At 37.1% G+C, this 24,739-nt stretch overlaps 1 protein-coding gene across 6 annotated transcripts in view; it reads left to right on the plus strand.

Moving 5' to 3' along the window:
* Positions 1–24,739, plus strand: part of EPHA6 (EPH receptor A6) — a 444,142-nt gene that overhangs the window by 219,026 nt on the left and 200,377 nt on the right. For 5 of the 6 annotated variants that reach the window (XM_027698393.1, XM_027698390.1, XM_027698394.1 and 2 more), the window contains exons 4-5: positions 9,454–9,609; positions 17,483–17,818. In XM_027698393.1, the coding sequence (XP_027554194.1) occupies positions 9,454–9,609; positions 17,483–17,818 (492 nt within the window). Of the gene's footprint in view, positions 1–9,453; positions 9,610–17,482; positions 17,819–24,739 lie in introns of those variants that run through there. The other variant, XM_027698397.1, reaches the window with a different exon arrangement.

The following is a 24,739-nucleotide window of genomic DNA, read 5'->3' on the forward strand; positions in this document are numbered from 1 at the left end:
TAGACAACAAAGCTACCCATGCAATTCTGAAATGGGAGATCCATAATTTTACAATTATTATCATAAAAGGTGGAAAAAAGGAAGAAAAAGAGGAGGCCATATCTTGAATGGCCTTGACCATTTATTCAGCTCCAGCATGGCAGAGCAGTCACCTGCTCATGACAGAGAGAAACAGGCACACCCTTATAGAAATACAGAAATGCTGTTTTCACATTAGTGATTTAGAGTAAGATAATGTGCAACAGGAATTAGCCATAAAATGGATCTGATATCTGCAGGCTGTTTTTTCCTCTTGCAGAAAGAAATATTTGGTGTGGTCTAATGCCTGTTCACAGTGCCTTCTGATGAGTTAATCTTCAACTATACAGGAGCATATACATATGCATATATATATATATGTATATGTATACTTACATATATAAGAGCAGAAATGATTCTGTGAAAAGAGAAGCCCTCATGGCCTTTTAAGTTGGACACTAATTCCTCTTGAAATGATAGAGGGAAATTGCAGCCAGCACAGGTTCCTTCTGCAGTTATAATAAATTATATTTCTTGTTGCTGCGTTCACTACAGTGTTGAGAAACTTATCACACTCCTGCCTTATCCCTTCCCCCCAAAAACTCCTTCCAGCTACAACTGTAGCCTAATCACTATTTCAACTTTCCTTTATGGAAATAATTTGATATTATTTCCTGAATAGCCCCCAGCAATGTTAACTAAACTACTCCCTGTGTGTATAATGATATGATGTCCTCGGTCTAGCAGCTTTCCTTGATTCCCGCATTGCTTTAGTCTGAGGGCTACAGCAGCAAGTTTCCTTCTTTAACCTCTGGAAAAGCAAAGAACCATACAGAGCAATATGTCCTTTTCAAAATTGCAAGGAGGGATGTGCCTCCCCAACCTGCAGGTAGAGCAGACAGTGCACACATTCTTCCCTTTGGCCTTGCCTTGTGCATTTACAGAGAACTAAACATGTTAAATAGAACTTTCATTAAAGTTTACCTGGAGTTTCAAGCTTTCTCTCCACTACTCTGAGGTGTGCCAGTAAGCTTTCCTGACTAGTGCAGGCTACTGAAGTGTGCTCCTCCTTTTTTGGTCCTTCGTGTTGCCAGTTCCCAAACAAGAAAGGACATCTGAGTAGAGGAATACTTCATCCACCCTAGAGATACCCTGCAGTGGAGATGCTGAGGTGTTGACTATTACAGCTGATTCTCTAGTGTTCCAGTTTTCAGGATTTGCACAGGAGCAGAATGTTCCTTGGCATTGCCCTTGTTCCAGGTTACTTTTTAGTGGACATTGCTGAAGGAATTAAGAAAGCATTTTCTTAAAAATAAAGCTTTACAATAAGGAAACAATAATTAAAAAAAAAAAAAAAGGAAAGAAAAGAAAAAGCATTATTAATATTTTAAAATAAAGTATAATATTAATGTCCAGCTACTGGGGACAGATTTTGAGACTAAAGGAGTAACTTCTGCTGTTTATTCCAGCACTGCATTGTCCTGAAGTGTTCTCAGGGTTACAATTCTCCTTTTCCAGTTAAAGGTGATTACTGGAGATGCAGGAGATGGTAGCTTGGAGCTGCCATGATCTTTTCTTTCCATTAATTTCCTGCAGACCTTCCTGATCCCAGGAGTATGCACTAGTATATTGCAGGAAATTACTTCCCCTTTTTTTCACTGCTGTCACGTTCCTTGATCACCATTTCTATTGTGTGCCTTAATTAGCCTGGCTGATTTCTTTTGTTCACTATCTTCCTTTAAAAATTAGGCAGTGTAGAAAATACTGTTTATATCATCTCCTTTAACGATTTATGAAATCTCTCCAATTGTGGATTTTCTATGGGGTCTGTCCATAAAATATCAACAGAAATAAAGACTAATTTGGCTGTGGAGCAGTGCCTTTGAGTCTGCCCACCTCAAACAATTTATTAGATTTCAGATTCCCACAACACTGTCAGCAGCACAAGTCAGTGAAAAATAGTTGCTTGCCTCTTCCAGGAGGTGCATCCTGTTGCTTTTTGTCTCTCTTCTTCCGTCACTAACGAAGTACCCATTTTCCACCCATTTCTATGAGATGTTTTGACTTCTTGTTCTTCCTGATTCGACAAATATAATGTAGTGTATTTTTCATCATAGTAACAGCTGCCTATTTTTGGCATTATTGGTGCTTTGCACATCACAGACACCACTTCAAGACATTGTGCCAGGTGAGGACCTTCCAGCATCAGTGCCCCTGCCAGAAGCTACAGAAACTGGGATCTGGATTCTGCCTTTACCCCCTTTACCAATTAACAAGAGGTGTTTAGGGCCACGTACAGGAAATACTTTTATATTCAGGGACACGGGTTTTTATTTCATGGAGGAAATAGTGAAATTTGGTGGCCCAGCTTGAAACTGTTGAGCCAAAGTTTGCAAATGTCACCTGTGGGGTTTTTGATGGTGATCCCTGGTGATGATGCCAGGAATGCAGGGCAGCAGTGGTGTGGTAGTGCAGTCTCTGTGCAGTTAAAAACTGGAATTTTCCCATTCTGTTAGCATCTGGTTTTTACCTAGGCAGCCTTTTTATTGACACAGATGCCAAAACCAAGTATGATCCTCTTTGCTGTGTTTAACCACATTAAATCATGTGTTAAATCACTGACACTCCTTTACTAGTCAGAAGATAATCACTAAGTTCTTCCAGACTTATCTAAGTGACACAAAAGCTGCTTTTGTTTTCATTTTAGCCTGGGTTGGTTTTTCACTGGCATATATGAAAGGACCTAACAAAATGAAACTGTACAACCTTTTCTAAAAAAAATAACTCTTTTGACTCATCAGTACAGTTTATAAAACATGTTTAAGGGCTAATTTTAAAAGGTTGTAGATTACTTTGTGTACACCAGTGTAGTCTGTGTTGAGAATAGCTTTTTTTTTTTAATATGGTCTTCATCTATAGTTTCAGTTCTTGATATTTCCAATCAAATGAACCTCTTTTCACCTGCTTTTAATTTTGCTAATTTTGTATTCATTCGTGCTGGAACATTCTTACCTGCCATCTACCTGTCATAGTAGTAAATTTAATTTACTGTGTTAGTTTGGGGAAAAAATAATTCAGCCCCCACAAAATTTCATCTAGTTCTAAGAATTAAGTGCAAACAATTTTATCAGTATTGAAAACATTTTCCATCTCTTTCTTTTAGTAGTACCTATGCATTTAGAATCATATTTTTGAATTCTAGTCAACATATGGAAGTATTTAGGATGGGGTTTTATGTTGGGTTGTTGGGGTGTTTTTTGAGTCCTTAGTCAAGGTAGTTTTAAAAAGAAATTAATAATATAGAATATACACCTACAGGAAAAATCCATAAATAGGGGACAAATACAATGGGTACAACCTGTGAAAGAGATTAACAAAAGAAAGGAGCACAAGTTACTTGTATTATTCCTGCACTTTCACTTAGCTCTGTCTTGCTTGTAGATTAAGGGGAAACCAGAATACAGATTAACAACCTTCCTCCTAGATCTTTGAGAATCCTTCTATTACTGGGCTCTGAAAGTCTCCAGCAGCAATATGAAAAGCTGCTTAAGTCATTGAGTAATTATTGCTCTGTATGGGAAAAGGACAGTTTAATTAGATGTATATTTTCACATCAAAAGCTCAAAAGCTATTTGAGTCACTCCAGTGGCAAACAAGGTGTTTCTCTTTGTTGTTATCAGAAGCCTTTAGTTGCCAACTTAAAAGTTGTTGAGAAGCAGCTGAGGAAGCACCTTTAGAAGTGCAGAACAGTGTTCATCTGTGCTGTGTGGGACAGACCCAGCTCTTTGATGTGCTATTGAATTCTAACCAGTGTGACAGGCAGTGGTAAAATTAATATCATTGACTGTCTATCTTGTCTGTATGTATTTTTTGGATAAACCTCATATTCTTTAAAAACATGCTATGTGATCTAAGTAATTGCTCAATAATTGCATTGAAACTAGTATTTTATACAGAAAAAAATGCAGAGATGTGAACTGAAAATACTGTTTGATACGTGCCAATTATCTCCATTGTCCTTTCTTCTAATCATTTTCATAAACAACCTCAATAGAATATTGAAATATGGGAACAACAGAAAATAAGTCACTGGGGGAAAAAAGAAATTAACACAAAGGGGAAGAACATTTAATTTCATTTACCGATCTTCATTATGTAGTTATATTTGAAGAAGCAGCCTTATACCTGCCCCTTTTTATCTCCTCACCCTTGCTCCTCTCCAAAGTCAAGGGTATGAGTAATGCTCCTGTCTGTTCTCCAAATCAAAGAACAGAAATATTAAAGAGCAGAGATACTGGTAAGAGAATAGATTGACTGGAGCATACAAACACAGTTATATTTAAGTGCATATCAAAACACCCAGAAATAAAATCCATCAAATTTATAACAAACAGAAAAGGAAAATCAGTCCATTGTCCTCCAAAAGTGGGGTCATTCTGTCACTAAGTTTCCTAGGGGTGTCACTTGTCCCCTCCTCACCATCTGTAGGAACTATATCAAGCAAGAGCCTTGCTTTCTTGATACAGGACATCTTTTATTATTGTGGTTTCAACAAACCAGTGTTAACACTATTTCTAATCTGTGGTGGCTGGGGTTCTTCATGATGCCTCATGTTTCTGGCAATCCATCCTGCATAGTCTCACTATCAGTTTGAACATGACCCAAAGTGAATCCCCTCTCACATTCCATTCATGACCTGAATAAAACAAGAATCACGTGGGAAAGAAGAGACCTGAGATTATTTATCCAGATAGTACTCACAATATAAGGTTGTTTTCTTACCTTTATTGTCCTAATTCTGTAATATCCTAATCTTGATTTTGAGATTGTATTCTGCCTTTTGTAATATACAATGTACATATTTTGTTATATTTTGTTACATTCTGTTCTCTTGTTCTTTTCTAGACACTTTTACTCAAATATAAATTGGTTAAAATAGTATCATAGTTCCTTGTTTCTGCACAGTGGTAGAAGACAACAGGCCTTATTAGATTGTCCTTTCCATATACTGATCAGATATCAGAGGGGTGAGAGAACTTTAAAATTAAAATCATTATATATTGTCAGAATATGGCAAATATGAAAGATGTCAGTCTCATAGTGCATTGGTGAGATTCAGGAAGCAATTTTCAAAGAATATATGAGGTGGAAAAGCATAACAAATTATGCAATTCAGGTGGATTAAAACACCTTTCCCACAGCTACTGACGGTTGCCATTCATTGTAAATGACAACAGAGCCTTCTCTGTTTTAATTTGATTGATGAGTTCTCAGCAAGCTATAAAAAATCCATTTTCATGAGAAATGCCTTCCCACACACAGACCAACAGTGTCAGACACACCTAAAATTGCTCCTGGATTTCCTTTGGATTCTCTCCACTTCAACTAACTCTGTAGTGGTCAATTTGGATGTGAAACAGCTGAAAACGGGAATCGGCTTTTTTCTTTCACAATGAAATGCTCCCACAGAGCAGTAAAAATGCTACTTTTTTTTTTTTTTAAGCAACAAGGTTTATGACCACTAAGAGGGTTTGCATTTTCTGGATTTTGTGTCTCTACATTTTACACCCCCAAGGTTTGGGAAGAACTTAATGGCTGTAACAGCCTCAAGCAGTAAAGACTCTTCTACAAGAGAGGCCAGGGCTGCATTTTGTAGCAATCAACTTAGTTACTGGACTGGGCACTTCAAAAGATCCTTGAAAATGAACAAACAAAACTCAATGCCATATATTCAACTTTAAATAAGGAAAATTAATTACAAAAGTTCTGTAGTTTGAAAACCTCGTAGTCGAATCCTGACAAAGCTGAAGCAAAGCACGTTCATGGACGTGTTATCTTTTATGAAACCAATTAAATTATCAGTGCTTCTCTGCATGATCTCTTGTATGTCATTGGAGAAAACTTTAGTGTCTTCCAATTGTTCACTCAGATACCCTGATAATTACTTAGCCATTAAGACAATATATTATCTTCCCCCAGGCTTTACAAAAGTCAAATTTCATACCGTTTCTATAATTAGTAACTCACAAAGTCACTTCTGTTAGATAACATTAGAGGAAATAAGATGCCTGGCAGTGATTTGGAAGGTTGGGAAAAATACTGTGGGGTAACATAGATAAAACCAAACTTTAGGGGTTTTTGAGTAGTCATAATTAGAAACTTTTTTAGATGACAGCTTTTCATAGTTTAAATTTTAGTTTACACTAAGATATGCACAAAGAATTTGTGAAAATGACAGATGCAAAACTATTTGCTGAGTGAAGAAAATGTTATGAGGAATGCTTTGAAAATACTGATTCATCAACCCAAGCAAAACTAAACTTTCTGCACACAAAAACACGTGGAACAAACTTTTAACTTGCAATACATTTACATGGGAAACAATTTTGCATGGGAAAGATGGTTATTTTTCCTTCTCCAAATACAAAAATGCAACCCGTTTATAACTTAAAGGTTTTGAGTTTCTCCTTTGCCCATCTGGCAGTTTGTTCACTAAGTAATTTTATGTTGCTGAAACTGCCACAGGAGAACAAACAATGGAAATACCAGAAAGCTGGGTAAAGTCAGAGGAACTTGGACTCCAAAGTTGAATACAACATCCAGTGGTTGTGTATGGTTTGATATCACAACCTGCAGTCACACACAGTGATTTAGATGCAGTAATGCAATCTCACAGCAGCGCGTGTACAAACACGTACAAAATGTCACGAATAAATGAGAAATTACAAGGCTTGTACCACTCTTTATGCAATTTTCCTGTTCTGATTGGTATTGCTGTAAGATACTGTTGGCTTACAGTGGTTTTATACAGCCTTAAGTTTCACAAAGAAACATAAAGGCTGAGGGAACAGAGAAATTCTTTTTCTTTTCTTCAGAGGGAGACGTATTTCAGTCAAGGCATTTGCTAAATGAGCTTTTGAAAACCTGTGTAGTAGCTCTGGCCTCTTCAAATTTTCTATGGAAAATGCTAAATTTAGCAATTATTTTGGTTAATTGTGCCACTGAAACAGAATAATTGTTATCAGAGTCTAAGCTTAGGTATGCACAGCAGCTGAAGTGCTGTGTGTCAGAATTGTGCTGCATATTCATTGATTTGGATCGAGTAACAGTTTATTTTCTTTCACTAAGTTATCCAGAGAGGTGAGTTATCCCAAGGCTGTGATCATTTGGGGACTTTCATCTTATCTTATTGTATCTTTTTTATGAAGGGCTGCTTTTTATTTGCAGGTACTCAATAATTCTGACTGTGTGATTCTACCTTTGAATGGGGGGTGGGTTGCCAATAACTTTGAAAATCTCTGTTGAAAAGCTTCTCTGATATCTCCCCCTGCCACAGAACTTTTAGTACATACTTGGCTTAAAGGATAAGTGTACTTGAGTTGACTTCAAAAGAAAATTATCTATTTTTTAATCCACTATTTTCCCCCACCTTCTCTATGAGTATATATGTGCTTTCTTTGAAGAGAATTACCATGTCAAAAACATAACTGCTTTAAACACAATAGAGAATACCATTTCAGAATAAAACATTTGCTTTTTTAAATTGGAATTGAGTCTTATCCTTGAGTTTTATTTTGTAATAATGAACGGCTTGAAATTTAGACAAAATACTGCCCTTGAAAAAGAATGTTGTTTCTTTTGATCCAAAGTGACATGTCATTTGGGGGACAGAAAGGAAGAAAGATTTCAGAACAGGCAGATGTGAATTTTAGAAGTAATAAGGATTTTAAAGAGCACTCATTTTTCTTTGACTGAAACTGTAGCCTGGAATTACCAACTCTTTAGTCACAAACTTCTTTGTATTGCACATTATGTCTGAAAGGTAGTTATTAACAGCAAGAATTTAACATTCACCAGGGCAGATTTGGGTATGAGAAAATAGGAAGGGAGCAAGAGCAAGCCTAACATCATTCCTTTTTTTCTGCTTTACCTCCTCTTTTCCTTTCTTCCGTCAAAACTGAAGAGGAATCAGTGCCTACATCCTGTATCTGCAGTGCTGCCTCCTTCCATGCACCAGACCTGCTGTCTTTCCAATCAGTGGGAAATTACCACTCACTATAATCACAGTTGTATCAGACCAGTAGCCTACTTTCAAGGGGAAAATCCCTGCTGTTCTCACCCCTCTTATCTTTACCACCAGAAATACTTCCTTTTTTTTAAGTCAGTGACAGCAGAGCAGGATTCCTCCCTAATGTCTATTCAGCAAAGTCAGAACAACACACTGGGAGAACTGCTGAAATTGTTGGGTCAAAATTAAGCTCTTAAAAGGACATTTCAAAAATTGGCTCTTGGGTTCTGAGAGGAAATCAAGTGCTATCTTCTTCAGTGTCATCTCATCTCATTCAGCTACGAGTGAAACTGCTTTTATATCAAGAGAGGCCTTTGGAATCGGAAGAAAAACTAATCAGTGTATATGTAACCTATGAGTTAATCCTTTTTAACTATTCCATTAATATGAACTGACACTGCATCCATCAAATGTATATTTTGGGGCACTTATTAAAAACATCTAATTTTAAATTTTTTCTGTGTCTTATTACAAGAGAAGGAAATACTGCCTCGTTCCTCTAGAGATGTAAAGAAAATAGCCTTGAATATGTTAAACTGAGAAAAAGCCATATGGATCTTTGAAATTGTATTTACAGCAATGGTTTCCATTGTGCTGCTGGAGGAGTCAGAAGGAATAGGAGTCTGTACAATCTGTACATGTTGGAGTTGCTCTTTCATTTGTTCTGTTCTCACATCGAGAAGCCACAAGACAGTAACTGCAATACAGGCTGGCAATGTGTAGATGTGGGAGCTGGCAGGAGAAAGAAAGAAATCTCTGTTTAAATGTGTGTGATGAAGTCTGAGGATGGTTTTAAAACAATATTTCAGCATGCACGCCTGGCAGGTTTATGGTAAGATTTATTTGAATGCCTTGTTTCTGTTTTAAAGGCCAGCAAAGAAGGGACGTGAGGTTGTGCTCTCCCTATATAGGGATGTCATCCTTGTCCCCTCAAGGTGTTGTGAGGGTAAATATACAAAGTGTTGCAAGTGTCTATTACTTGAATAAGGAAGGCATATAAATAGTTCTGTCAGATAAGAAGTTATCTCACTCTTCCTTGTTACCACATGGAACCTACATAAAACATAGATAATGCTCTTTTATTAAGTGATATTAGTGAAGTTGTCTGGGTACAATTTCAAGCAACAGTAAGGACTGTCTGTAAATTGTGAAGCAGTCTCTTTTAATGATTCAATATTATATACCAAGAACAGATTTAATTTTTTAAGTCCATGCACCAAAATAAAAACCATGAAGAATTGTATGAACAAAATAACATATATATGGAGATTGGCAAGGAAGGAAGGAGCTTTATAACTGCATGGAGCAGATTTTACTAATGATCAAAACTTGCTTCTATTAATGAAACTTATTTTCTTATTTTGCAGCTTGCAGGCCTGGATTCTATAAAGCTTTTGCTGGAAATGTGAAGTGTTCCAAATGTCCTCCACATAGTTTGACTCATGTAGAAGCAACTTCTGTCTGTCAGTGTGAAAAAGGTTATTTCAGAGCTGAAAAGGACCCACCAACCATGGCATGTACCAGTAAGTCTGATCAGTACCAGTGTCTGCAATTTTCTTCTCCCATTGACTCATTTACTTCATTTTTTATTAAAAAAAATGACAAGTTTGTACATTTTGTGAAGAATTCCATTCAAGTTAACCAAAAGAGATTTTTTTTTTTAATCAAAATTCAAACAACATATTTTTGTTTAGTTTGGAGAACCTTTAAAATAGCCATGTTTCTTAGTTTGATGACTTTTTTACTCGTAATTCTGAGATATAAAACAAGGAGGGTAATTGCTGTCATATAGATAACAAGATGGTGTTTTAACTACCAATAGGTATCTTAAATGCTTGAAAATATGCTAGTACAAAAGCTTTCGAAAAACTGGAGTCATGTAAAGAAAAAAACTGCTATGACACGCTCTGCTGTCTCAGATTTAAATGAACAGTATAAGAACAATATTGATATTTTATTCAACACAACTGAGTAAAACCTAAACTTTCTAGAAAAGACAAGAAAATAATTTTTTTTAAAAAGGAAAAAAGATGTGCCTAATCAGAAGGTATATAATTAAAACTATTGCACATCACCTTTTTTTAATCTTATGCAACTGTGATGATGAAATTTTTTGATAAATATTAAAATACATAATTTTGTGATTCTTGACTAACCTAAAACTGTCATCAAGATAAAACTGCTGCCCAGCAATCTACGGGCAGAAATCCTGAGAAGAGATTTTTATTACTTTGATCAGTGTTCTTATGTCTAGAAACAAAAAACATAAGTTTTCTTTTTACTTAATAAAATATTTCTCATAGATTTCCATTCATGATTCATTACTCACTGGCGTTCATTTATTGGTTGTTAGCAGCTATATCTGTTTAATCTCAAAACTGGGAACAAACAGCAGCATTTAAAAATCTGTGGGTGAAATACTATATTTACACGTAATAGGCAATTAAAATTGCAAAGGAATTTTAAGACTGCAAAATTCCCTAAGATGCCCAGTTTTCTGTATAGCACTTTGTCAGCTCTTTTGGTGGAGGATTTGATCTCAGTACATTTTGTGCCACGGTTAAGAAAATTCAAAAAAAAATATAACATGTTAAATGAACGAAGTATTTCAAGAGAATTTTAAGAACAAAAAGTTTAAGAGATAAAAAACCACAAAAATGAAGTGCTGTTGCAAAAACCATCAGTGTGTAGCCATAACTTTGCTATGTTTACACTGAATGAAAAAATAACTGAGCTGACAGAATTGTACTATCCCTGTGCTTAGGATAGTCTTTCCAAAGGACACTGTGCTGGGCAAGTTGGGAATATACCAGGTAATTTGGATCTGATGTACAAAGTCATAGACATTCTGCAATCCTGAGGTCATTACACAGACCAAGGCATTGTCCAGCCACCAAATGGGAGGGACGGTCATTAAAATTGCATTTCTCAGATTGAAGGCACTAAGCAGAAAATTGTCTTATCCAACAGTAGGGTTTTTAGAGGGGAAAGGTAAATCCCACACTCTACCTAAGGGATTTAGGGCTCAGGCAGACACCCCAATCACCTTCACAGAACCTGCTCTCAGCTCAGTCTGGAACAAGGGACACAGGCCTACAATTTTGCATAAAATATGTGAGGGAATAAACAATGTTTTCCAGACTTCCCCCAGGAAAAATGGTGATTACAAATAATCCCACTCAAATCAGTGCCTCGAGAACAGGCCATTAAAAACTTACAGAACTAACACATCCCAGGCATTCTTGACAGTCTCATGCTTAGAAAGACAGTTTCACTCATCCATTATGCAGATGAAGTTCCATATTATTTATAAGTCATTGGTTTTTCATCTCTGAAAGACAGTTCTTTGAAAAAATTACTCACACATGGTATTAGGATTCCATAATTATCCTTCAGAGCACAAGTTTAAGCCCTGATACCCACCAGTATTGATAAGGTCGGGAGGAGCACGAGAACCCTGTGGCAGCAGGGGGCGGGTTCTACAACACCCTGGTGCTTTCTCAACAAAAGTTGAGTTCAGAGAGATGTTTTGGCTGGAAACTCTCAGGGAAGACTTGCTGCCAGCCCTCTCCAAATATCAGCCAAAGCAGCTGAGAGTGTGGAGGCAGAGAAGAAATGAACCACAGCAGAGGTTGAGCAGTGCCCCATCTCACCTCGGCTTGGGAGAAAGAAGAAATAAAGGAGACAGTGAACCACACTCTAGTTTCTGCCTTGCTCTTGCTTCAGTGCCACCGGGCATTGTCTCCCACTCGGCCCAGACTCCAAGGTGTCACTTCTCCACTGATTGTCACAGCAGATGTATTTGTCTTATACCTACAACGATGATTATTTCACTAATTGTCAGCTCAGCAAATGACACTGGCAGACTGTGTTCTTGTCTTCTTGCTCATCATCAGTAATGAAGAGTCTGCAGGCCAAATTATTCCCTAAGTGGTATCTTTAGCCCCACGGTTTTCAAATTATGCTCTCAGTTATTAAAATTATGTTTCTGTCATAAACACAACCTCCCTGCTTTTGGTGGAGCTGTGCAGATGTGGCTAATCTAAATTTAATAAACAAAGATACAGGTATGAGTGGAATTTGGAGTGTTCCTTCCAAACTGTCATAAAAGTGTTCCTTCCTTCACTGTAATAAAAGGAGCTGAAAAGTTAGGAAAAAAATGAAGATATTTGACTAAATAGAGAGAAAAGGCTGTGCAGTAAGAAAAGGCCCTTTCTACATACCCCCTTTTGGGGCAGATCTGCATTTTTGGTATTCGTTTTCAAATTGGTATCTTCACATATGAGATGTGGCATAAGAAATAGACATTTTTCTTGGGACTTTTAAAATGAGAGTTATTTTTAAATTAAACACAGAGTGAATAGTGGATTCCACTCGCAAATGTCTTTATATTCAAACATTTTGACTGACTTTATTGATGCCTATTTTATTTGCTTCCCCATGTCCTGCAAAGCAATATGCCTAAGACAGGTGGATACTTTGTTCTCTCTCTCTTTTTAATTCCAGTATAGGGTTGGGCAGTATTCCTTACTCCAGAACTTCTCCCCAGTACTGGGAAACTTGCACATGCAGCATTATGATAAAAAGAAAAAAACAAAACACCTTGATTTAAGAGATTATGAAGTTAAGAGTTTAGCTTCCAGCATCCACTTTTTACAAGATAAGCTTCAAACCCACTTAGATTAATTCTGTGAAAGTGCATAGTGTCTGCTTTTCCAAACAGTTCCCATTTTTACAGTTTCCCTGTAGCTGCATTTGTGAAAGAAGAGTGTGCACTTTGCAAAAAAACCGTAATACAAATCTATTTTCAATAAGAGAAATGAAAATTACATTAGAATATATTGTTAATCCCTTTCTCTGAGGCTCTTTTCATTTGATTGACACTTCTTTATCAATCTCTTGCTGCTACTCTTTCTTCTTATTGTATTTCTTTGCCATATGCAAGTACTCTATCAGTGATCTCTCTGCATACACAGTGAGCAACAAATAGCATCATATCTAATCCCCTGTCTGATTACTCTGTACATAAAGTCTAACATTTCCCACCATAAAGTAATTGGATGAATTGATCCATCTTTTCAAGGTCGGGGAGGCTTATATTGGTTGTCTGAATCTGAATGCATCTCTTTTCATGTTATGCTTAAACAACTTGAACCCAACAAACTTGTGCTCTGTTCAATAACCTCTGCCACAAACTGTATCCTCTACTTTTAAGAGTCAACACGGTATTTCAGCAGCAAAATCAAGCAACATACTTGAAGTCTTTGACTCTACTGCCTCTACTGTTATATATATAGATATTATATATATGTTTATACACTTGTTTGCAATCCATCACTATACTCGGAGGGTTGGTTTGCAGTCACTGGCTTCCTTTTCCTGCTGGTCTCACAGGAAAAGTATAAGTGATTCTGGAAAAGGAAAAACGTAGTTCTGCATCAAGTGACACAACTTCTTTATATCACATGTATATATGTATGTCAAAAAGCAATTATGAACTCAAGGGGCACAGCTAGGTGCTGATTCCGAGTATATTCTAAGGCAATGCTTAATTTTTGCTCTTCTGCTGTAAATTCAGTTGTCAAATAACACGAATTTCTAAGAGTCCAATAACGGACAGTTTTCACTTAAAATGCAAAAGGTTTTTTCCAGACACTCGTCACTCATTAGTGTATGAAATAACGCATTGCCCTCACTAGACTTCTGCAGAGTTGGGTTTGCTCCTTTCTCCTTCCAAAACCAGCAAAATTCACTTTGCCTTTGCAGAGGAAGAGAATAAACTCGGGTCTGTTGTTTTCAGAGCAGGTCTGGTTCTCCCTAAGACATTGATGTTGGTCTCCTCCACAGAGAGCGTAGAAATACTTCTTACATTGTAATTTGTAAATGAAGCAAAAGACATTGCTCACACTCTGGCTGAGTTCCATCTTAGCAGACGAGCTGCATGTTTTTTTAATGCTCATCCATCTGAACTGTATTTTATTCTTTTGCATAAAATCCAGAGTCGTGAATTCTGCTGTGAGAAAAGGCTCCCTTGTTTTCACCAATATACTTGTTTTCCTTAAAAATCAATATGAGGAAATCCCTGAGTGCTTTGCACACAGATGTCTGCAGAAGGGTTATTGCAGCCAGGTTTTTCCAATGTGTCAAATAATCTTTGTATAATTTATAAATGATAACAAAGCAATCAGGCCACATTCGTAAAAGCCCAGTGACACATAATTTAGTTGAATCTGAGGATTAGAATGAATTGTCTCTCTTTGTTCCAAGTTCTAAATCTTAGTAAATGATTCACTGCATGTCATTACAGCTTAATATTTGCATGAAATCACAGTTTAACTGGCATAATTTAACAGCAATTAAAAAGCTATTTAATCGTCATGCAAATTGGCATGAGGGGCCTTGAGAAGGAAGTGTGTTTGAGGCTTTTTTCTGCATTTGCAAGCAGACAGTCACATACTTTCAGACACCTCTAACATAATTGATGATGGTTTTCCTTTTCACTGAAATGTGAATGTACAGTAGTATGTGTTTTCTCTTACAATTGAGGATTAAGTCCCAAGTCATGACTCTAAAAACTTTCACTCTCTAGTGCAAATGAAAAATATTTTTTAAAAATGTATTTTATTTACTGTATTGGTCCATCTACAGATGTCATCTACATATAGTACACCAAAAATCTGATAGGAAATGAAAATTCAAAAAGCCAGACAGAACTTGGCTGTTGCCCAGATTCACATTAACTCCTTTTTTGGTGTGCCAAAATTGATGAAATAACATAAAAAACCCCACTGAGCTGTGGTAACCCATTGTCATAATATCTATAGTTATGTAAGATATAAGTAAGTTATGTATCTATAGTACGTAAGATTAAATCTAAGGTAGTTTTAAAACCTTGACTCCAATCCTTCAAGCAATTACACACATGCTTAGTTTTAAGTGCTTGAGTATTATCAATTATTTCAAGGGGATTACTGATCCACTCAAAGTTATGCAGATATATTAGAGTGATTAAGGCTCATCCTCCATATTCCTAAAACTCCTCATTGGTTTTAACAGTGGGAATTTGTTAAGACCAGTCATTATTTAATTCTCACAGCATGGCTTTAGAGGAAACGTAATTATTCTGAATAATTAGTCTTCTGAACATAAATAAGAAGAACTGAAGCTGAAGTAATCTGTGCTGGTTTTAGCTTGTTCCAATCTCAGGACTCTTTTCCAGAGTAGCCAGAACCATCAACAGTGCTTTTATGGGAAGTTTAGTGATTTCTGGATCTGAGACACTCTAAGCTTGTAGGAGCTTTTGAACCACAGCAGCCTTTTCAAGGCTGTCTCTTACCTCTGTTTTCCACACCATCGGATAATGAAGTATCAATATAATGAACCTTTGTTAACAAATTGCATTTATAAGTGCTTACCTATTAAAGTATTTCAAATGCTTCAGATTACACTTATCACAAGGTCACAAAGACCAGGAAGGAAAAATAAAAGAAGAGCTTTGTTATTTTTGTTTTCCTCCCTAAAGCAAAGGTTTGACCATCTATGAGGCACAAGGTCTTGTCCTCATGGTACAAGTCGTAGAGCTGGAATTTACAAGAGTGTTGATTAATATTTTTGGTTTGTTTGTTTAGAAAGCATATTATATTTTAATCGTCTGACTCTCTCATCTTTACTGTGCCACTCAATTTGTTGAGTGAAATACACTCTGTGTAAAAATTAGCTGATGCCATTTGCAAATGTTTCTTGTACTCTTTCAGTCTGCTTAAGAGACCCTGAAGTAATGAAGAGCTCACTCAAACTTTGACCAGTGTCTCAATCAAAACTTTATGTTTAAGTCCTGTTGATATAAATGATCAAAAACTGCAAAGCTGAAACTTTTCGAAGCTCTGATACCCATTGGCCAAGCAACACATGTGCCCTGTGATTTTGTTGAGAGCTGGGAATATATGTTTATTCAACTAATTCAGCTCAAAAAACCCAGAGGTTGGCAGTTGAGTTTTTCACAGTCCTTTCACACATATCAAAATCTAGAGTATAAGGCCTTGCATTTTTCCAATGCAGTTTCTTACGTAATTTTTATGGGCACATTTTGGGATTATCTCTCTGTGAAGAAATTCTTCCTGATGTCCAACCCAAACCTCTCTTGGCACAACTTGAGGCCATTTCCTCTCATCCTGTTACTTGTTACCTGGGAGCAGAGGCCAAACCCCACCCGGCTACAACCTCCTTTCAGGGAGTTGTAGAGGGCAATAAGGTCACCCCTGAGCCTCCTCTTCTCCAGGATAAACACCCCCAGCTCCCTCAGTCTCTCCTCATCAGCCTTGTGCTCCAGACCCTTTCTCAGCTCCACTGCCCTTCTCTGGACACGCTCCAGCACCTCAATGTCTTTCCTGGAATGAGGGGCCAGAACTGGACACAGCACTTGAGGTGTGACCTCATCAGCGCTGAGTACAGGGAGACAATCACTATATATATACATAAAGCCCCTGATTTTTTTATGTGATCCTACACAGTAAGTCAGCAAACAGCTTAAAACTTGTTGGACATACCTGGACTGTTGTGGAATCCATGGGAAATGGGTCACTTGTGGTCCAGCTGACAGTACACAGGCAGCTTTACCACCTGCTTGTTAGATGAGAGATTTCCTATACTCTGCCTGCTGCAACTATTTTTGTATTTTTCCCCACAGTCTTAAAAAATTACTTTTCCTCCTGCTTTTTGGTCATGCTTTTAGACCTTTAACTTGCAAGGTTGATGTCTTCACTGTTATACTGGTGCTGACGAGGTGCCAGGTGGGAGGGAAAAAAAACTTGTAAACTGTCTCTTGTGCCTAATAGTCTTGGCCTGTTGCCACCTAACTCTGTTAATGAACAGCAGCAAAGAAATCCCTGGGGATAAGCAGTGAAGGGTAAAAAAAAAAAATCTGGCACTGCAGAACTAATGCAGTTTTACCTCTTATAGTTATTCCAAAGCTGTTATTTATTTATTATTTAATTTGTCTCTTATAAAACATCTAATATTTTAAGTCTACATTACTAGATATAAAATAAGGATATAAATTTTGTGGTTAAAGCTCTAGCCACAAAGAGATATTTAGTGCAAATTTGTGTTATCAAGTGTAGTTTTGACATTCCCAATTCATTTTTGCATTGCCTTAAATGATTTCTGAATTAATTCTAATTTACTTAGATTATTCAGCTTTTTGTGATCTCATCCATTTATTATGTCTGCTTAAGTTTCAAAGATTGTATTCAGATAACTCTTATTTTTTACCTTGAATTTGTTATAGAAGCATAACTCTTATGTCTTTTATTTGCAAATAATTGCCTTAATGATTTTTTTTTTTTTAAACTTTTTTCTCCAAAGGGGCCTAACAGGTTTTCCCCTCCTTCTCTGCAGGGCCACCTTCTGCTCCAAGGAATGTGGTTTTTAACATTAACGAAACAGCTCTGATGTTGGAGTGGAGCCCCCCGAGCGATACTGGAGGGAGAAAGGATCTCACTTACAGTGTCATCTGTAAGAAATGCGGGTCGGACGCCAGCCAGTGTGAGATCTGTGGGGGAGGCATCCGCTTCATCCCCCGGCACACGGGGCTCATCAACTCCTCGGTGACGGTGCTCGACTTCGTGTCGCACGTGAACTACACCTTCGAAATCGAAGCCACCAACGGGGTCTCGGAGCTGAGCTTCTCTCCCAAGCAGTTCACAGCCATCACGGTGACCACAGACCAAGATGGTAAGTTCCCAGCACGTCTGTTCCTGTCCCCCTGCCACCTATGGAGATGTTTTTGTTTCTTAGAAGTCTGGCTCAGCAAGTTAAAAACATTTAGCAACCTGCAAAACATCCTAAGTGCTTTCTGTGAGGACTTTCAGCCCTTGCTGATGAGGGCATTAAATGCTTTTGGCAGTTGGCCCTTGACCCCATTACACAGGACACAAAACCATAGCTTTCTGTTTAAGTACAATCTTTAGCTACCTGAGACTAACTGTATCTATCAGTGGTTCATCAGGACTGGAGTCTGTCTGGTGCTTTTGAGATTTCAGTTTTGCAAGAGTAAAACACCAGAGGTTATCCATTACAAATGCACAATTCAAAGGAAAAGTGGAAGTGGACTCACTACCTTTAGTATCTGTGTTTCACAGTAGTAATACAACATTTCTCACTGTAAGGTATTGCGACATTTGCATGAGCCATTTCCTAATAGATTTTTTTTGATCCTTTAATTTTAAACTTTGTGTTATTGTTTTGAGCTTTTTCTTCCCCCTATTTCAGTTTGAATTCATGTCCAAGGTGAATCTTCACCAGAAACATGGGAAACTAGAAGGGCTCTCTGTTTTTGTTTATTTCTGCAACTTTTTCTTGTTCCATCTTTAGAAGTGCTTACTGTGCCAGGAAACGGCATCACAGGTTACCAACAATGCAAACTATATAGCAGTGTCCTCTTCTGGCTTTTGTCACTGTAGACAAGACAAGAAGGTTATTTCAAAATTATCCCTTGCTGACATTTGTTCCAGAAATGTTTTTCACCTACTGTGCAGTGACATTGCAATGGTAGCTGACGTGTTTAATGTAGAGCAGCAACTGAACTGGCAAAACTACTTTTGCTTTGAGCAAAAAACACGTGATAATATGATTCTATTTAGTAAAAGTGCTAATGTTCAGGAGGATCCTGTTGTGTTCCACTTGTAGGAAGGCTCGAGGTTTTTTCACTGATCAGCCTAGCAAAAATCTGCTTACCTGTGTATCTGGGACGAGTAGTTTTGTTGATGAGTAAGTAATGACTTGTTTGCCTTTGGGCGTACAAAAAATTAACAGCTTGCTGTGATCATGATGATGATGATGACAATGGTGGTAATACGAATAATATTCATCAAAATGGGTTAGAAAAAGCACAAAAACTACTCACCTTTGAGGTGATACTTGTAACAGAAGAGCTAATCATTTAAGATGCCTAATGACATACAGGCCTTGCAGTGAGAATTGCCTTAAGCACTTAAGCTGTGTATCGCCTGCATATCCCTTTTCCTTTCTCAATAAAGGAAAACTGGTGTTAGAAAGTACCCCTAACTGTACTTACTTTTGGATATTTTGCTAAATGGCATTAAATACAGGTCACCAAGCATGCACAGGTGGAGGTCACCAGAGATATGGTTTATTTTTAAATAGCTGTGTGAACACAGCTCGTGATGTGCATTTAACTGGTGGCCTTTTAAAAAATAGTATCTTTTGCTGTTGTCTGTCCCTGATATAAGGATAGAGATTTTCACTGCAGTTTATTCAAAACAGGGAAAATGTTCTGATAATTTGTGACACACTGGCAGTAAACTCTGGAGTATAGAGTGCTTGTATTCCCTATAATAATTCTTACATTACTAAAATTGCTATTGCAAGGGCTTCAGAGAATTTAAGACCAGATTTTCAGAATTATTTGTCAGTTTATTTGGATATAAAAAGACAGCTTAGCAGGAGTCATCTATAAAATGTAGTTATAAAGATAAAAGCATTTTTGTAGGATTACCAGCTGTTCAGTTGTATAAAACCATAAGCATGGTAACTATATATTTAGAGGTAAAAGAAAAAATTATAATGTTGGATGAAGTGTGGAAGAAAGTTAATGGAGTTTTTGTTGATGGAAATTAATGAGAGAACAATCAACATTTTTTGTGAATTACTTTTAGTCATAAATAAGAAGTGATAGGGAGAAAGCTGCAGTATCTCACCTCAGAAAGGTAAGCTATAGAATTAGAGATTCAGAACTTTGCAGAGATTTTTCTTATAAACTCACTGTTACAATCTTCCCTTATAATCTTAATTGTACTGAAATGGACAACATTTATTGCACAGTGCTGCAAGTTTGTGCATACATTCATAGAAAACAAAGATCCAAGATTAAACATATCACATGACAACAAATCAAAAATGTATAAATCTGTACAAGGACTGTATCACTAGAATTGGTTTAAAACAATTTTTTTTGCTTTTGATATGTCTAATATGAAAGATCTAGATCTATAATTAATCATACCTACACAACATATTTATCCCATGTTCAACTACCTTTTTATATGTAATCTTTTCATACATACACTTTTAATGTTTTTGGTATGTGCTTTGCATGAAGTGCTAAACCTCCTTACAAATATATGAATTGTTTTCTTCAACTGTCATATCTTCATTAAGAATATAGAGCAATATCTTCAGCTGTTGTAAATCCAAACCATTCTGTTAGCTGCAGTAATTTACAGTGGCTGAAGACCTAGCATTTTATTTTCTTTGAGCATATTGGATTTACTTCCCTCTAGTGGCCTTTTCTTTTTGACGGTTTATGTGAAATTATCAGATTCTTCTTTAAACATGCAAAATTATTAGCTTGTTCTTCAGGGGGGGTTCTCTCTTTTTGGAGAACAATATTGCTGTTAGCACTTAGCTGAATAAATAACTCAGTGAAGAGTACAGTGGACATCCATAGAAAGTGAGGAATTGTATCCTGTCACATAAGTGAATAGAGTAGTCTGAGACCATCAAAGAGGGAGAATATATGCTGACAGGAGAAGTGAACTAATTCAAAAGTGATTAAAGCTCGTCTTTATGCACAGAGTTCTACCACAACTAATATTAAAATCTTAACTGCCTCTTCATGCAATCACAAGTATCAACAAAATTAAATACACTGCTCAGCTTTAACAGAGACAAGAGGCAGACTAAAGGAAAGTAACACTTAAAAAAGGCTGTGCAAACTGCACCTCAAACCTCTCTGCAATTTAGTGACCAAAGAATTACCAGACCTGGTCAAATACTGAAAAAAAATTGCTAACTTTAATGCAAGTAAGTCAGGTAAAATGAACTTGGCAATACTCATGACCTTTTTCTTTAATTTTATACAAGTACTCACAAATTGGATACCCGTGGTTTTGGGTTTTTCCCTTTGACTTCATAAGGTAACAAAATTACTGTGGTCACATTGTCAGGCACCAGAAAGAACTGTGAACCCAGAAGCCAACATGGGTTTGATAACTGTGAAAAAGAGTCAACAGAATTGTGAAAACTGATCACTTGGACTCCCCAAGGTGTTGGTTGGGTCTGCAAGTTGAAAAGCTTCCTTTCTGGACTAGAGAGAGACCACTTGGTCTGTCTACTGACTAGTCAGTGAAGAAAGAATATATTTAAACCTGTACAATCACAGCATGTGTTTTGCCCTGTCCAGCAAGCGTGGCAAACGAGGATGGTGTAGGGAGGTGTGTTAAGGATTGTAGATGTTGCAGATGGGGAGATGAGGGAAGTGTGGCTTTGTTTCAAAATGACTTGAGATACCAAAATATTCCCTACTTTAAATGCAGATAAATGGACAGATAAGTATACAACGAGACTCTGCTCAGAAAAGCACTTAAGCAAAGTTCCTGTTCAAGGAAGAACATTAGCACATATTAAATACTTTCCCAAATCACTGCTAAAGTGATTTGTAAACAACTGAAAGATAAAACATGTTTTCACAAAAAGCCTCATCAAAAAAATGTTTCACATACTATTGTTCAGAGAAGTGCTTGGATGCCTTTTCTTTATGGGAGAGAGAAAGTTTTATGCAGCAGTAAATATGCTGAGTACAAAGTAATTGTACTCAATCGACTTTAAATCATTGTGTGAAGAAGCAGAGAATTACATGCTGAATTGTAATTTATGTTTCTCTTATGAGTAATGGAAGGAAGAGACACCTCACTATATAACTTTCTGAGCATGCCACAGAGTCTGCATTGCCTAAAGAAAATTCAGAAGTACTTGAGGTTTTTCACACATAATTAAAGTAGTAAATAATGAATAATTAAGCAAAACAGAACTTAAAAAGTAGTTCCTATTTCCAAGTAACAGTCCGTATTCACATTCACTCAGCGTGCACTCATATGTTCTATTCCTTGAGAACAGAGAGGAAAAGAGTGCACTATAGAAATACTCCTTCTGCCATTGCATCCTGGAAAGCTCTTCTCCTTTCTCAGTTCTGCAGTTTGTTGGTGACTGGTCTCTGTGACACCAAAGACCTGCTACCAGCCGACAAAATCTGAGGCACAAGAGAGCACACTCTGTGGGCACATACTCTGTGAGCACATTAAAGCTCTGGCTCATTTTTCTGTGCCTGTCTAGTGTTGGCAGCCGAGATTTTTGGGCAGACTCTGAAACTGCAATTCTGTCAGGATCCCTTTGTCTAATACATCCTATTTTACCTGAGCCATTGGCAGATACATCCAAGGTGATGTTTCCTAATCCGATGGTAAAATCTCGCCAGTGTTTGAAAGGGATTGCCTTTCATCTAATTCCTTTTCCCAAATAAGTTATTCCTGGTGCAGGTGGCTCCTCAGACATATTTGTAGTCCAGTGCAGATGGTCTCTAGAAAGAGCAACCGTTTATCACTCTCTTAGAGCTGTGGGAACAGAGGAATTCATGGCAGGGTTTCAATGGCTCTTCCAGGAATAAACGTGACCATATCACCATGAATTAATGGCATATAGCATTAAAATCACAATGCAGATGGGGGAAGTGGTTAAGAGGTTCATCTGACTGTCATTCTGAGTCTTGGTAGCACCACCAGGACAGTTTATCAGGATTAATCCTGACTGATGACAGGATAGTTTCAGGATCCTCCTTGGGGTGACAGGGGAGTTGCCTGTTTACTCATCATAAGTTGCTTCCCATACCAGCATCTCCCTTTCACCCTAAACAAAAGTCAACTTTCCTTTTTTTCCCCATCTCACTTTCAGCCTAATCAAAAGTCAACTTTCCTTTTTTCCTCCTGAGTCTCAAATCTCTACAGACGTGATTGTCCTCTGTAACTTTAAAGTCGAGAAGTCTTCTCTTTTCATAATGACCCATCTTCGCGAATGAAGATTTTGGGAAAGGTCTTTTTACCTTTCCAGCCTGCGCAATGGATTTTTTAGGTGAGACACAGCCTGCGCTGAACTGAGCCCACCCTTTAATCCTAAGGTTCATCTGCCGGGGCCAAGCAAGCTTGGACAATGGCAGTGAGGTCCTCAGGACGTAGGTTTGTTTAGAGTGACCTTCTCATAGATGGATGGCCTCACAGGGCTAACGACCTCCATCTAGCCGGGAGACCGGGGAATCGAACCCGGGGTCGCAGCAGTGAGAGTCCTGCATGCTAACCACTAGGCCACCAGGGGTCTCTCTCTTTTCATAATGACACGATTTAGCCCTTTGAACCATCTTTTAAATTGTTTATGTTAATGGCTTATAAATCCAAGGGAACAGCTATTTCTAGTCACTGATTATTGGAATAGCAGATTGCATAAAAACCTGTCATGAAACAGTCACAAAACAACCTCCATCAAACATTGCCAGAGCTCAAGCCACATGAAAGAACATGAAATTTTTGTAGATGACAATAAATAAGAAATTTATGGCATTTATTTACTTGACAACTACAGTTATATTGATAGTTCTACCAGACACTCTACTGTTATCAGCACTGCTGGTTCTATTTATGTGAATAATTTGAAGAGAAATATCAACTTGTTGCTAACTGGCTAAGGACAGTCTGTAAATGTCTATACTGAATGTGATGTGAAGACAGTAAAGAGGAATTACTATTTTTAAAAAAAGTTTGAGATGTGTACTCTCTATTTTAAGTCACTTCTGAACAATTCATTTTATAAAGGAACTCAGCATTATGCAGTTATCCACAGATTTTCATCTGCTGGTCTCCTCTGCACAGTTACACAACTTTTTATAGATGTTTCTTTATAATACACCTGATTACTATACAGTGATAATAAGGGGAAAATTACTTTTAGCTCAATTTTTAGTTATATCCTGAAGATTTTTTTTAATGCTCGTAAATTTTTTTAACAAATATGTTCTTTTTTTCTGCTGGAAAATATTGATGGTCAGCCATTTCTTTAATGCAACAAAAATCAACCTAATTCCATTTACTTTCATCTCTCATACACACAGTATTAGCCATAAGCAAGTCAGAAATGTAAGATAAGTTTCTCTAAGTTGCACAGTATGAGTAGGAAAAAATTAAATTCTAAGAAGAGGTTAATGAATATTGTATTTTCCCTACAATTTACTTAGCAATGTGGTCTTTCAGTTTTTGTAATGTTTTCTTTCCTTGCAGAGCACACTATTGATTATAACCATTGGCAGTTTGTCTGTGATGTGTGTTTTCAGAGAGTTTCTGATTTAAGTTGTAGCCACTAAAATACAGTGTCCAAGTGCTGTGACAATTTTACATTTAATAATAATAGTTTGTTTCAATTTATGGAGAAACTTGTAACATAATCATTAGAAATAAATTGCTAGGGACACAACACTGAGATAAGAAATATGTCTTTATTTTGTTGGTTCCTATTGTAGTCAGTAGCTCCGAAGGGCATTCAACACATGGTAAAACCCCTAAGAATGAGATGTGTATCCATGGGCTCTGCTGCTTTCAAACTAGAATGTAAAATAACCTTATTGGTACTATCTCCACTCTGCTAAGAACTATGTTAGGATAATTAACCACACCTCAGTTATCTGGGACCTTTCACAGTGAATGATACATAGTGAGAAGAATCACTGTTGAATATTCTAGTCAGTACAAGATAATTTAGATATAATCTGGTGAATTAGAAACTTCTGCCACAAATGTTGATCAATCAGCTTGGGAC

This window comes from Neopelma chrysocephalum, unplaced genomic scaffold (assembly GCF_003984885.1).
Source record: "Neopelma chrysocephalum unplaced genomic scaffold, ASM398488v2 Primary Assembly neopelma1_126, whole genome shotgun sequence".
NCBI classification, from domain to species: Eukaryota; Metazoa; Chordata; class Aves; order Passeriformes; family Pipridae; genus Neopelma; species Neopelma chrysocephalum.